Source organism: Sander vitreus, chromosome 17 (genome assembly GCF_031162955.1).
Source record: "Sander vitreus isolate 19-12246 chromosome 17, sanVit1, whole genome shotgun sequence".
NCBI lineage: Eukaryota > Metazoa > Chordata > Actinopteri > Perciformes > Percidae > Sander > Sander vitreus.
This window is the reverse complement of record NC_135871.1, coordinates 7,236,225-7,251,307: the sequence shown is the minus strand read 5'-3', so window position 1 is coordinate 7,251,307 and position 15,083 is coordinate 7,236,225. Positions and strand designations below refer to the sequence as shown.

The 15,083-nt window shown below is 39.5% G+C and overlaps 1 protein-coding gene across 1 annotated transcript in view; it reads right to left on the bottom strand.

The window, feature by feature from the left end:
* Positions 1–15,083, bottom strand: part of cfap46 (cilia and flagella associated protein 46) — a 68,919-nt gene that overhangs the window by 29,334 nt on the left and 24,502 nt on the right. The window contains 18 exon segments of the mRNA XM_078273107.1: positions 523–705; positions 5,828–5,934; positions 6,035–6,235; positions 6,486–6,638; positions 6,838–6,898; positions 6,988–7,086; positions 7,659–7,807; positions 8,264–8,425; positions 8,847–8,893; positions 8,896–8,974; positions 9,110–9,333; positions 10,123–10,276; positions 10,744–10,927; positions 11,042–11,177; positions 11,975–12,047; positions 13,431–13,596; positions 13,738–13,869; positions 14,288–14,469. Coding sequence (XP_078129233.1) covers positions 523–705; positions 5,828–5,934; positions 6,035–6,235; positions 6,486–6,638; positions 6,838–6,898; positions 6,988–7,086; positions 7,659–7,807; positions 8,264–8,425; positions 8,847–8,893; positions 8,896–8,974; positions 9,110–9,333; positions 10,123–10,276; positions 10,744–10,927; positions 11,042–11,177; positions 11,975–12,047; positions 13,431–13,596; positions 13,738–13,869; positions 14,288–14,469 — 2,492 coding nt within the window.

The window sequence follows — 15,083 nt, the reverse complement described above, 5'->3', positions numbered from 1 at the left end:
TTGTTTGAAATGTTACTTACACCCCGACAGCAATACATTTATTAATTATGATTACTTTTCCTTTTCTCTCTCTTCACCCTTTATTTCTCTCCTCGTTTAATTGTTCCTTTCTTCTGTCCCTTTTTCATAGACTATATGTTTTTAATTTTTTTCTTCATGCTATGTATTGTTGTGTAATTTTAGGGAACCCAACATGCCAAGTCCCGTGAGGGTTTTCTGGGTTTCCTTTGCATGTGCTTTTTTACTTAATGTCTCTTAAATGTATCATTGTTGGTGTGCTAAATAAATCAAAAATTCAAATCAAATAAGGAGCGAAAAAGATCCATCATCTGTTGCTGCTGTAGTCCTGTAAAAACCCCCACCAATCCACTTAGAAAGAACCAGTGAAATGCCTCTTTGCCCCGCTGCGCGTACTCTACCCCTCCTGTGTACGAGTCTGAGCTCAGTGCACGTCGTCACCGCTGGAGTTACTGGTTGCCACATAATTATCTTTTTTTTTGTTCTATTTGCAGATGCACTAACCTCAGACCATGTGTGAACTCTGCATGTGCCTCTGCTGCGTGTTCTCTATAGCTGAGTTTAGTGAAACCACTGGCGCACTCTCTGAGTGTATCACAGGCAGCTGTTAGCCTCTCGACAACCTCGGTGCTGAGTGGCCCTCCAGGCTCACCACCACCAAGGGAACGTATACATTCGATGGCACCTCTGGAACACAACACATCTCATCAGATCAGGATTACATGAATGCCCGTTAAAGTCAAAACTTATTTGAGTGTGTCTGGCTAAACATTTAAATAGGCACATTTTTAAAAAAAAACATTCCGTGACTTTTCAAGGACACATAATAAAATGTACATGACCATTAACTCCAAATGGTAATTATTGATTGGACATAAACAGCAACCTTTTCTGAAACCAACTGGTTATGCTCATAGTCACTTCAAATACTTCAAACTACAGGCACAGTCAATACACTGTCCTATACTTTACAAGCACTTACAGTACAGTTGTGTTCAGAATAATAGCAGTGTGTTTAAAAAAGTGAATAATCCTTAGAATAGATTTTAATTCCATAATATCAATGCATTGGGAACACTGCACATTCAATTCCAAATTAAATCAAGTTTGTGTTATACCTTTACAGAAAGTGAAGAAAAAGGAATATTAGGCTGTATAAAAAAAATAGCAGTATTTGCATTTTTCTTTACAAACTCAAACATTTACTGTATAAACTGAAAAATGTCCCAAGGGTTTGCTTTATTTTGAATCACTGCACTAATATTTAGTTGAATAACCATTATTTCTGAGAACTGCTTCACATCTGTGTTGCATGGAGTCGACCAACTTCTGGCACCTGTCAACAGGTATTCCAGGCCAGGACGATTCAACTACATTCAACAATTCCTCCGCATTACTGGGTTTTGCCTCAGAAACAGCATTTTTTGATGTCACCCCACAAGTTTTCTATGGGATTGAGGTCTGGGGATTGGGCTGGCCACTCCATAACATCAATCTTGTGCATCTGGAACCAAGACTTTGCTCGCCCACTTGTGTGTTTTGGGTCATTGTCTTGTTGAAAGACCCATTTCAAAGGCAACATGACCTCTTCAAGTATTTTGATGTATTGAAACTGATCCATGATCCCTGGTATGCGATAAATAGGCCCAACACCACAGTATGAGAAACATCCCCATAACATGATTTTTGCACCACCATGCTTTACTGTCTTCACAGTGTACTGTGGCTTGAATTCAGTGCATGGGGGTCGTCGGACAAACTGTAGATCCAAAAAGAACAATTTTGCTCTCATCAGTCCACTGAATGTTGCCCCATTTCTCCTTTGGCCAGTCAATGTGTCCTTTGGCAAATTTCAACCTATTCTAGGGCTGTCAATCGATTAAAAAATGTAATCCAATTAATTACATACTCTGTGATTAATTAATCGAAATTAATCGCATACATAATTAACGGTGCCTGAACCGATACTTTTTAAGAAAGTAAAAAAAGAAAAGAAAAAAAAAAAAAGGGTACTAAACAACAGTTAGTGGCATTAAAGAACGGCTTGTTTATTGCTAAGGCCATATGGTCAAAATGAAATGATTTAATAATAATAATGTATAACAATAACTTATTTCACTAGTAAATTGCTGTTGAACGACAAAAACAACAACCAGATAGGAAAAGGACATTTACAATAACTTCAAATGCACCACGAGGCTGTAGTTTACCAGTTTCATTGAATGCACCGGCTGTGTTTTTTTTTTTTTTTTTCCCCACCACCTGTGTTGTTTCTCCGACGGCAGCTGCAGATTGTTACATACCGGTGTTGAATCCTCTACAGTAAAACACAGTCAAACTTTACACCGTTTAGCGTTAGCTGTCAGCATTTTAACCGTGTTTAATCCAGCTACTAGCTAGCGGTAGGCTAACGTTAGCTGCTGTTGAGTATAGTGTTAACTAGCGTCATGTGCAGCGGGGTTTGTGTTTCCTGTAACGTCTGTTTCAGAGCATCAGAGGGGAGCGCAGACATATCAGTGGCACCAGATTTTCGTCTGTATGCAAACGTCAATATGGAATGGATTAATCTGCGTTAATTTTTTTAACGCGTTATTTTTTCTCAGATTAATTAATCGAAATTAACGCGTTATTTTGACAGCCCTAACCTATTCAGTACATGTCTTTTTTTCAGCAATGGGACTTTGCGGGGGCTTCTAGCTGATAGCTTTGCTTCACATAGCCTTCTTCTGATCGTAACAGTACTCACAGGTAACTTTAAGTCTTCTTTGATTTTCCTGGAGCTGATCATTGGTTGAGCCTTCTTCGATCCATTCGAATGGTAGTTGACCATTTTTTCCCCACGTCGTTCAGGCTTTGGATGCCATTTCAAGGCATTTGAAATCATTTTGGCTGAGCAGCCTATCATTTTCTGCACTTCTTTATATGTTTTCCCCTCTCCAATCAACTTTTTAATCAAAGTCCGCTGTTCCTCAGAGCAATGTCTGGAACGACCCATTTTGCTGAGTATATCGCTGTGAAATGCACTATAACCAGCATGCACAACATTTGCTTCCTTCCTTCCTTAAATATGGGCCATAATTGATACCCGTTTCTTCACAGAATCAATCACCTCACTAATTGAACACAACACTGCTATTATTTTGAACATGCCCCTTTCAATTACAGATTCAATTACACAGAATGAGCAGCATGCATGTCATGACTGTTGGGTCTGTTGGTTTTCTATGACTCTACAACACTTACTAGTACATTATTTGCCATGTAGAAATATCACTTCTAATCAAAATTGATTTATGAGGTTAGTGATGTTGGACTGCTATTATTTTGAACACAACTGTATATTAGTCAGGCACTGGTGTTCAAACATGAGGGGAAACAGAACCGATTGTACTATCAGTGTATTCTTAGTCTGGCATTGACAGACCTATCTCCACAGTGCTGTGTCAGCGCTGGATTATGGCCTGGCTACACAGCTTATCTATTAAGGGATAGGGGAATTAAACTCTCTGACTTGTCTTCATTTCTTTAAACTAATCACAACCTAATTGGGCAGCGCTAGAGATAGCGAGAGGGGGAGGAGGATTTAAACTAATTTCTAGATTAAAGTCTGAAAAACAATATAGTATATGTAGCCTACATGTTTTCAGAATATTTCATGACAATTTATTTCGGTCAAATTGTATTGGTAATTTTAGAGCCATGAAATATAAAATGTATACTTTTGCGGCCTTTTTTTAATCATATCAGAGTTAAACTCTATTGAAACATGATTTCAGCTAGTTGACATATATGGAGAGAGATGAAATGAGGGGAGAAAATGAAGAAACGTACGTGATGGTAAACAAAACTTTTTGAAGCATGTTAGAGCTACATTACATCTATTACAACTACATTACGTGGAAGGTTATCCACAGAAGATTGATGTAACAATTAATTTCATTAAACTTAACAAATCCCATGACATTTTCAAAACTTTCAAGGATTCAAGTAATTCCATGACTTTTCCAGGTTTTCCATGACCGTGGGAAAAATATGACATTGACTGGATGTTTAAATGCATGCAGTTACATGCTAAAAGTAGGTTTCACTTGTTAAAGTTGACTTTTGTTTGAGTAAAATATCCATATTAAGTTTATTCATGATACATTAAGACACCGGCAGAGATACAAATTATAGGTCCTATAAAACAGTGTTGCAGATTTTACACCTTCTTTTTCCAGACGTTACATTTTAGATGCAGTTTCCTCTGCCACAGTGATCAGTCTGTGGTGATAAAACAGGTGCAGCCGCTATGTGTGTGCTTTTACATTCTTTCTTCCTATATTTTGTGCCTTTGAACAGGACGGCCTTAAAATGCATATGGCATTAGGCCAAACACACGATTTTTAGCAATGCTTCTAATGCTTTTTTCTTCCATTTTCCTTTAGTAAATAAGGACTAACAGAATGTTACTGTTTAGTGCCTAAAAAGTGCTGGAAATCCTCAGTAAATATCCCCAAAGTAGTGAGGGTCACATGTTTGACAAAAATAATTAACTTGAATGCATCTAAGTTTAGAAAAGACATTGGAATAATTGAAACACATGCATAAAAGTTCATAATAAAGCCTTAAAGTGCCCATATTATGAAAAAAAAACACTTTTTCTGGGATTTGGGGTGTTCTTTTCTGTCTCTGGTGCTTCCACATGCATTCAAACTTTGAAAAAAATCCATCCATGCTGTTTAGAGTGAGAGACGGTTTCTGAATGTGTCCTGTCTTCAGTCTCTGGGTGAGCTGTTCAAAATCGGCACGGCTTGTGACGTCACAAGCCGAAACGAGCTGGCTAACCGCAACCATTAGCTCGTAGCGTTAGCATGCTAACGCTAACGCTAGCATGCTACCTTGATCTCAATTGCAAAGCACTGCTACAACACACACAAGTTCACCATAATCTACAAAAGAACTACTTACATGTGCGCCCTCATTTAGAAGTCTCCCAGCTAATCCTGCCTTGTAACTGACCGAAGTTGGAGAAACAGCCTTTCTTTTACTGTCTATGGAGCTAGCTAGCTGACATGATCTACATCTGAGCTACTGAGGTCTCACTCTGTAGCTAAAATAGAGACCAGCTGAAAAGAGGATCTGCAGCAGTGAGAGAGAGCTGTGCAGTACACCAAAAATATGGTGTTTTTTGAAAATTAAACCATGTAAACCTATTCTGGTACAACCTTAAAATACAATTATGAACCTGAAAATGAGCATAATATGGGCGCTTTACAGTAAAAGAAAAAAAACTGGGTAGTCTTGCATTGCCAGACCTATCTTAAGGAGGAGGGTCTGGCTGCATGAGTTAACATTCTGGTATAGGGGGAAAAAAGGCTCTGGGTTGTTTGTATTTCTTTAAACTAATCACAATCATCTGGGCAGCGCTAAGCTCCAGATACAGCGATGGCGCCCTAGCAAAATAGATAACAGTGATAGCAGAAGGGGAGGAGAATGCCTGACATCTGGATTTTAGGCTTTATACACACATTGTACATCCGGTAAGCCAGACTAGTTCTTTAGTAACTGTGTTGCACTAGACTACCAACGTGACATTTCAATCAAGACGCATACTCTAGAGTTCACTGTTCTAAGTCACCTTGTCTAAAATATTTACAGGGTGACCTGTACGGTGTGCTTGTGTACGGTGAGCTTATTGTGCTTTAAAATGGATAGTGCAGCTTTAAAATGATAGAAATCTTAATCAAAGATAACACAGCGCTGAAGATCATTTTAACCAGGAAAAATGACACATTTAGCAGGATTGAACACAGCAGTTTGGGGTTACCTCATCTCTAATGAGGTGATCAGGAATGTGATTCCTGGGATTCTGTTTACCCGCTGCTCCAGAAGCAGCTTCAGAGCACCACAGCCTTGTTTTATAATCTGATCAACCTGTGAAAGAAAAAAAGACATGATGGGAAAAGTATGCACTTCAAAAAGAATGTAAATGTATTGTGGAGGGCTGTTGGAAGGTAGTGATTCTACTGTAGACCTTGGTGTTTGCGTCCTCGTCTCTCTGGCCCACTACAGCTCTGACCTTGGTGAGGGTGAGCTGGTACCAGAACTCCTCATCCCCACCAAGGGCTTGGGCTTTATCCAGCAGGTTCAAAGCCAGGGCATTGTCCTGCTCTTCACAAGCCAGAAGGGCCAGACTGAGCAAACTTCTAGCCATTGCTTTCTGGTCTCCGAGCTCCTGAACGGAGACACATTTAAAAAAAGAGTTATAATGAAGCAGAAAATTAGCAGAACCATTATAATATTATTTTAGTGGGCATAACTTAACGGCTATCAGTGTTTTTGTCAACATTGCAGATGTATAAAATGGATCAGTCTGGTAGGTGTAAGATAGTAAAACAATGTTGTTGAAAATTCAATGTGAGCAAGACTGATTGGTCAGATTCTGACCGAGTCTGACACTGTGGTCTTCCTGTGTAATAACTCACCATAGCCACAAAGTGGGCCTCTGCCAGGAGCTGCCTGGCTGGTTGGAAGAGCCCCATGCTGAGGCAAACCTCAGCTTTGTCCAGCCAGATGTCCTGAGCACACACATCCATACGTTGTTGCCCAGACGCAACCTTTTCATCCACCTTACCTTTCTGAAAAATCACCAAGATCTATGACAATTCACTCAGTGTTTACATTATCAAAGTACTAATAAAGGCATATAATACATTTCCTTCACCAATACAAGTCACCTTGTGAGTGCCTGCCAATCATGAAATGTTGTTAATTTTAAACACTTGGGAGCATTTGATGCCAAATTTTAAACATTTATTTTATGAGAAGCAGGCTGACCTGATTGTAAGCTTTGTGAAGGCCTCTCCTCTCCTGTAAAAAAGCAATCGCTTTTTGGCACCTGGAATTATAAACGTAATATCGTAAGATCGGTCATTAAAGCAAAATGTACAAAAATGTAATTGTTTTGCTATAGCTGAGTTGACATACCCCATCTGCTCTTGTTCTTGGATTCTACTCAGATTCAGGAGCTTCTCCTGATATGGTGAATGTGTCTCCAATCCCAGCTGACAACAGGTCCTCACAATTCTAATTAGGAAAAAACAAAGCAACAAAAACAAAGTCACTACATAAAATGTAATTCCTCACTTACGCAGTTTTCTCTGCTTTCATGGGACTTTATTACCGTTTAACAGCTGACTTTAGTCAAATCATTATCTTGCAGTGGCACACAATTTAAATACATTGGAAACAGCCTGTATTCTAAAAAAAACAGACATATCTCAGTACTGTTGATATCCCTATGAAATATAAAAAAGAGTAGTACTATAACATTTTCAGACTTGTGATTTACAGTGAAGAAAAATGATGAATAGATCAAAATTGATGCAGCAGAACCAGAGATGTTGTCTTTCTCATTCTTCAAAACCTGGCATCTAGATAACCCACAATGCAACTGAACTGCTGACAGTTTGGTTGGAGAATGTGTGTTATAGAGCTAAAGTAGCCTGGAGTCACTAGCCTCAAGCAAAGATGAGGAGCGGCCTGCAGAGTGAAATCACAATTTATCAGATGTTGTCCATCGGGGGCCACAAGAGGCTTTGTACAATATTTCTCTTCAAGACTTTAACATGTAAAATCTATGGAGTCTATGTTCTTACCTAAGTCGGTAGAGGTCAGAGAGGCTCCTCCTATCCAAAAGGTCATTAGCAATGGTCTCAGCTAGATGCATTATGGGTAGGGTGAGGTGGTCAAGTGAGAGAGAGTGGAGCTCTTTTTCCAGAAGATTGAGATAAAACAGGCTTTGAGTCTACAGCAAAAAAAACAAATAAATGGAAAAATAAAAATCTTATTCTTACAGGGATACCCACAAAAGTGTAATACAATAATAGGAAATGGCCCATGGTTTCACCTGTTTGCCCCATTTCTCAATTCTATCATATTACTGCCATCCCAGTCCGGTTGGAGATCCACTACTGAGTTAGTTACAACACATTTGAATTCAGAATACTTGGCTTTCAACCTTACATCTTAATTGGAGCCACACAGATCAATAAATGTACATCCTCTTGACAAATAAACGACCGCTTCTTAGAGCGTCATCGATAACAAGTCGATGCTTTAGGCAGCTGAGCCATTGATCATATATAACCACCAAATGCAATCCCTGCTATGGTAAAAACAAGACTGAAATCAGTGACAATACCCTAGACGGTAGATGGTTATGACACTGAGAGAAATGTAAAGGAAAGAGATGGAGTCCTGCCTGCTTTGTTATGCTCTGTGTATTGATACAGTGGGGGTTAATGTTGCTTCTGAAGATCTGCCTGGCCTGATCAGGACAGACGTAGCGAGCCCAGTCCTTTGGGCTGGAGGGAATTGCCGGATCCAAGGAAACAGGTTTAGGTCTCTCTTCTGCAGGGGGAGGCTGGTCAAACAGATTAGACACAGAATTGATACTTTATTACTAAAAAAAAAGCAGTCAGCATTTAAAATAAACCACAGTTAATTACAATTAAGTAAATATCTGTAAAGAATATTTTGTGTATAATAATTTATACAAATAATACGCAAAATGTCATATTTTAATAATTTTCATACTGTAAGTTTTCATATTGTGTAGTGTCAGGTATTAGGTGAAAACATCCTAGCTTGTTTCCAATAATAAATAAAATACTGAAACTAGTGAACATGAAAAAAATCATTAGATAGCATTTCAAAGCATTATTTCTTTTTATCATACAGACTGAGAGGGTGAACAATAGCTGACAGTTACTGACAAACAAGTAACTGCATTATTTTTCAAAAGTAAATACCTAGTACTGTATGTTACACATTAACAGACCTACATCTTTTACTTTTTTGCCTTTGCCCTTGTCTTTGTCTTTGTCTTTTTGGATCCAGCAGAGGGAGGAGGCTGGGGTGGCTGGCTCTTTGCCATCTCATTGGAAATCTCACAACCCACTGCCATGGACACCTGGAGTGACAAACAGTGCACATAGATGTCCCATACTCAACTTAAACATAATTTGCATTTGAAGAAAATCCTCATCCACATTGTCAGAGTTGAGTGAGTTTAGGACAATGTTATGAAGTTGTAAAGATACAGTACCTGCCATATTTGAAGCACAAAACTGTAGGCTCTGAGCAGGTTAAGCTGGTGCTCAGGTGAGGTCTTGTCTGCCATGACAGCGAGCAGAGTGTGTGCTCGTACCAAGCTGTCAAGGTGCTGCACCACCTTCAGATTTGACAAACTTTGTGTGAATAACAAGCCCTGGACTCCCACCAGGGACTCACATTTCACGGAGCTTAAATCCCTTTTTTTGGACTTATCCTCTGGAGGAAAGATAACATATAACATTTACTGTGATAAAGACTTTAACAGGAAACAGGACAGATATGTACAATAATCTGTAAGCATATTTGAACAGCAACATTACCATTACTTTTAGCAGAGGCACATATCTATGTAATTAGTGTTCAGTTTGTCTCTCTGGGAATAGTTCACAAGGCTCATAGCAGGAGACTAAAAAGACTTCTCACAGCAGGCTTTTAGACAGTGCTATGCAATTCTCAGCGGTACCCACATGGGATGTTAAGAATTCAGTGTCTTTGTCTGGTCAGTTCCTTTTCCTCTGAACATTTGCTTGGGTTAATGTTTACACAGGGTAACAATTGAAATGAAAGTAAAAACAGTGAGTTCCATTGCTGATCTAACAATCAAAAAGCTGTGGCAAGGCTCTCTTCTGGATCAGACAGATCAGAGGTTACTGTATTATATGGTGTTAAAACAAACAAATCAAGTTCAAGGTACATAATTCGTAAAACAATGCAAGTTTGTGTTTTACGAGTTATGTAACTTGAAATTTGTTCGTATATTCTTATTAGACTGTTTTAAAACCATACATTCCCCTTAGTGTAACACTTCAGGGATTTTCTAAAATAAAAGTACACAGCCACAACTGAATCCATGTGGCATAAGACCCCTGAGATTTATGCGTTAAGGAGAATTCTCTAAATCTGTTACCTTTTCTTCTAGATTTAAAAGCAGAATTAACAAAACTCACAAGCCATTCACAAAGTTTTGTCATGATACAGTGAACAAGGTGAGTCAATGATTTGTACCTGCTCCTTCTGCCTGTTCAGTTTCCAAGTGTAGAAGGATATCTATGGCCCACTGGACCTGGTGTTGGGCATTGCCTTTGGGGAAGTTGTGACAGTACAGCCACTCTCCAAACTCTAGTAGAAGGTTGGCCTTCTGCCACTGAGTCTCTACATTCTGTTCACAAATGGCATCACAAAAACACAAGTCAATCAAAACATTTCTTTTTTCCATTTCCGTTTGATAGTTGACAGGAAATAGTCATTTTTGTGGCCTGGAGCTTTTGGATGTTTTGGAAGTGACCCCTATTGATGGTATAACACATTTATTTCATCCTAAGCCTAACTCTTACACTAAACTCAACCTATCCCCAACAGGGAGGCTCTTCTCCGGTATTCCAAGTCATCGCAATGTGCACTTGGAAACACAGTTGCAATGACACAGTGGCTGCACATGATGGTGCTGGAGACCTTGCTAGAAACATTGCCTTTGCTCAGTGTCAGACTACACAGGAGATCAAATTATGAACTTCACGACTACAACTTCGTAATATGACAGATTCCAACATGATCTATCCGCGTGAATCTGCTGATGTATCAGGTTTGGGTAAGGATGTAAAAATGGTGCCAGAACAGAGGTATTACCAACAAAGAGGTGATGGATTTCTGGTAGCAGGTGAGCTGTTGGGTTAGACTGCCAGCACACAGTGCCACCTGGTGCCACATAAATGAACAGCACTGCTCTCCTTCGTCTTGTAACGTCTGCATGTCCGTCAGTACATTTTCTCCCAGTCGTGCTTTTACCAGAATTCGGTGTTTCAGCAGAGGTCTGGTAAAACACAGAGGACAACAACATTTCTTTCTTTTCTATCTACCTTGCCAGTCCCTCTCATATCTGTTCACCAGCCCCTCTTGCCCAACGTTATTTATTTTTTTTACTCACAGTCGGTGTCTGGTGTGAGGCATGTCTCTAATAGCTTGGTCCAGCAACTGCAAAGCACTTTTCCAGGCTGTTTTATCAATGTGGTTGTGGAGCAACACGCTGTAAATGGCTGCTCTCAGGATTAGGTCCTCTTCATCTATGGATAGACAGAAATGCATATTTAGATCATTAATCAGTAACCTAATGTAGGCGTGTGGTAATAATGTAACTATCAATGTAGATCTAAGAAATTCAGCCGTCCAAATGCAAATGTCACAGGCACCAAAGCTTAATTGTTTGTTGTGAAATAAATACATTGTTTTGTTCCATCCATAATTAATTCCTGTAGTCTGCCTTTGATGTTGTTCAGTCCCATTTAACTCAACTTAAATTGGTGTTAAATGCAGACAAATCCAAATTCATGTTTTTTTCAAATGGCAAAAAGTTAACATCTATATACTATTATATCTATATATTATATATATTTATTAATAATAATAATAATAATAATAATAATAATAATGTATACTTTATTAATCCCGCAAGGGGAAATTACAATGTTTTCACTCTGTTGTTATTACACACAGGTCTGAATTACACACACATGCTCAGTACCTCTACATTCACTAATGGAGAGATGTCAGAATGAGGGGGCTGCCCATGGAAAGGCACCCCGAGCAGTTGGGGGTTCGGTGCCTTGCTCAACAGCACCTTAGCAGTGCCCAGGAGGTGAACTGGTACCTCTCCAGCTACCAGTCCACCACCATACTTTGGTCCATACGGGGACTTGAAGCAACGACCTGCCGGTTCCCAACCCATCTCCCTACAGCCACCCCCGTTTTTAGAAAAACAATCAGAATCACAACAGGAAGCAAAAAAACAAACAGGACGCCATCTCCCAAAATTCAAAAAGACATTTCAGTTGAAACATGTCAGGGTCCTTTTACCACTCACCTGTTGCTTCATGTTTAGAACTCCCGAGAGGCAGTGCTGTTGAGGTCAGCAAGCCTTTCACTCTACCCAGTTTCTGAAAAAAAGGGAAAGCGTTAATACTTAAGTTGCTACAAGGGTGATAAATGAGTGTTGGATAGTTGGTCGTACTTAAAGCTTACTGATGTACAGTGTACTGTAACAGAAATTGCTATCTGGCCTTGCCCTGTATATCACTCTGCCCCTTTATCTGTAAATCTCCTTTCACACCCATTACCGGGTTCTCACTTGGGCATCCCATGCAGAAAAACAAATCACATTGTCTGTTTAGACATGACACAGCTGTATGGGTTAGCTTTTTTCCATGTTTATTGTGATTCGCAGCACTGCTGAACTGTGATAAGTTGGAAAAACCACCACAGATGAACATCATTCTCAATGAATTATGGATATTAAGTTATTTTGCATTTGAACAAGTGTTTATCCCCCTGGCTAGATTGCTGTCCGCAGGCAGGATAGGTTTTCTCCCACTTCTCCCGTGTAGTACCCTCAATATTTTTTTCATCAATTCTATCATTAATTAAACATGACTGAGCAAGTTTAAGAACTTTGCAGCATATTTTACTCCGTTTAATAGCAACTAAAGTACAGTTGATAAATATAGCAGAACATGAAATGTCAGTTTGGCTGTCATTCAACTCTTGTTTTGCTCACTTGCTATTCATTGTGTTGCTAGTACTTTTATGGCGGAACTTTTGTCCTGTCAGCAGTTGGCAAGACTAAAAATTGAAAGTGTTGGGAAAGACTTGTCTGATGCTGGTGCTTGGTAGGGGCTGAAACATTTCTAAAAACAGAGGGTCTGACTTTGTGTCTCTATGGTTTTTCTTGCTGATGTGCTGTTGTGTTGCTCCTGCTTAGGAGTGAAGTTGCACCACTAATAAGACTTAGTTGATAAACAAAACAAAATGCAAAAAGGTAGTTGTGTGCTGTACTATATTTAAGCCAGGTGCTGAATAACAGATTCAGTGAAGGAGAAATGGAGGACACTAGATTAAAGCTCCCAACTGCACTGGAAAATGCTGTAAACCTCTTTTTAAATATCTCAAATATTTACATATTGAAATATTGTATTTACATTTTGCAATTTATTAAACTTTTGTGAAACATTCACAACATTCAATTTTAATGTTGTGTGTGGCTGTATATTTCTTGTCTTATCACTTGGCTAAGACTACAACATGTCATCAGTTATCTACTGTATACAGTACATTGTCTATCGTCACGTTGACCATTTGCCTGATAAAGACTTGGGAGGGTACAAACATCATAGACGTATCTTCAAAAGGATTTAGTTTTGCTTTTGTTCACAATAAAACTTAGAGGAAAAATCAACTCTGGCTCATGCCTATACATAACACTAAAATAAATAATGAAATGGATTATAGTGAATGTGTGAATATGGCTAAAGAAGGGTCCATACATGTGCATGTTTTGTGTTGGTATGAACCAGAGCAAACAGAATCTTCTCCAGGGACTCGTGGAGCTGCCATCTATCCTCAGGAGTCTGTGTCAGGGGTAGACATGTGTTCCAGTAATGCCTGGCAGCAGTGACACACATTGCTGGATTCCCAGCCTTCTCTGCATAGCTATGGACATGAGAAGATAGCAAGCACATATAAAGTGAATAATTAAAACTGTAGGGTGACAAGATTAGGGGAAAATCTTTCAAAACTAATTTTTAGCTGCCCAAGGCATTAGTCAATACATAAACTGACTGTAAACAGCACCTGACACTGGACAGAAGCACCCTCAAAGCCTCTCTGTAAGTGTGTAGATCTCCATTGGACTCGTGGACTAAACTTAAACCCCTCAAACAACTGGCACTGCTCAGCATCTCATTCACCGCAGTCGGGCCATACCTAGGGATATGAAGACATGTATTAGCTGTCATTCAAACTCACTCACTCACTATGTAAAACTGACATTACCTAGAAAACTGAGAATTTTGCATATTCATGAAATTCAAACTTTGGGACTTCATATAAAAATGGAAAGCAATGCTTGCTCATTCATAATATAAACTGCAATACTCTAACCCTAACCCTAATATGCACAAGATGTCACCTGCTCCACAGAGAGCTTTGGAAGCAAAAGTCTCAACCACTCCTAACACCTACTTTTAGTGCTTTCCATAACAAAGTGCGCACATTCATATCAAGTGCATTGTCTCTTGCCCATTTTTAAGAATTAGAGAAAAAAAGACCAATCTACCCGAGCATTTCTAAAATTCTCTTATTGTTGAAATAACGTTAAAACTAATCAGCCAACTACACTTACAAAACACAGGGCATGGTGTTGAGGCTCTTTGCTGCTGCTTCTTCCAGTTGCAGAGCGTTCTTGGTGCAGCACAACACCAAGCTGTGGTTCTTGGTATTGTGGCAGAAGGCAGCCAGCTGGCACCACACATGCAACTCCACCACGGCGTCAGTCCAGCTGCATTCAGACGCCATGCTCACCAGCTTTAAGTCAGGAAAGAGAACAAGGGAGGGGAGGAAAATGGAGGTGGTGAGGGTTAAAGGAAAGGAGGGGTGTGGGAAAAGGAGAGGAGGATTGAGTGAGAGAAAAGATGAGAAGAGAGAGGGTAGGGGAGGCAAATAGGAAGGGAATGAAAACAGGGGAGATAAACGTGTGTGTGTGTGTGTGTGTGTGTGTGTGTGTGTGTGTGTGTGTGTGTGTGTGGGAGGGGCAATTAAGGCAAGCAGGGAATGGAGAAATTGGAAGGAGTGAGTGAAAGGCAAAGGAAAGGCAAAAACAGTCATGGAAGTCAAAAAGAAAGGGGATGAAGAAAGGATTGCCAAAGAAAAAGACAGGAGGTGGTAAGCAGAGGGGTAGTTTAAAAAAAAGTAAAGACAAGAGTGGGAAAAAGAAATAGTAAAGAATAAAGGTGTAAAGCAAATGTAGGAGGTAATCAGGGATGGAGAGGAAGGTAGCAAAGGAATGAGAATAGTGAATGAGGGTACACAGAAAATGAAAAATGACATGGAAGAAGGATGAGGAAAAATGGGGTAGAGAGTGATGGGAAGATTATGGGAAAAATGGGGCAAGTGCACAGGATTCAAAAGAGGACACGATG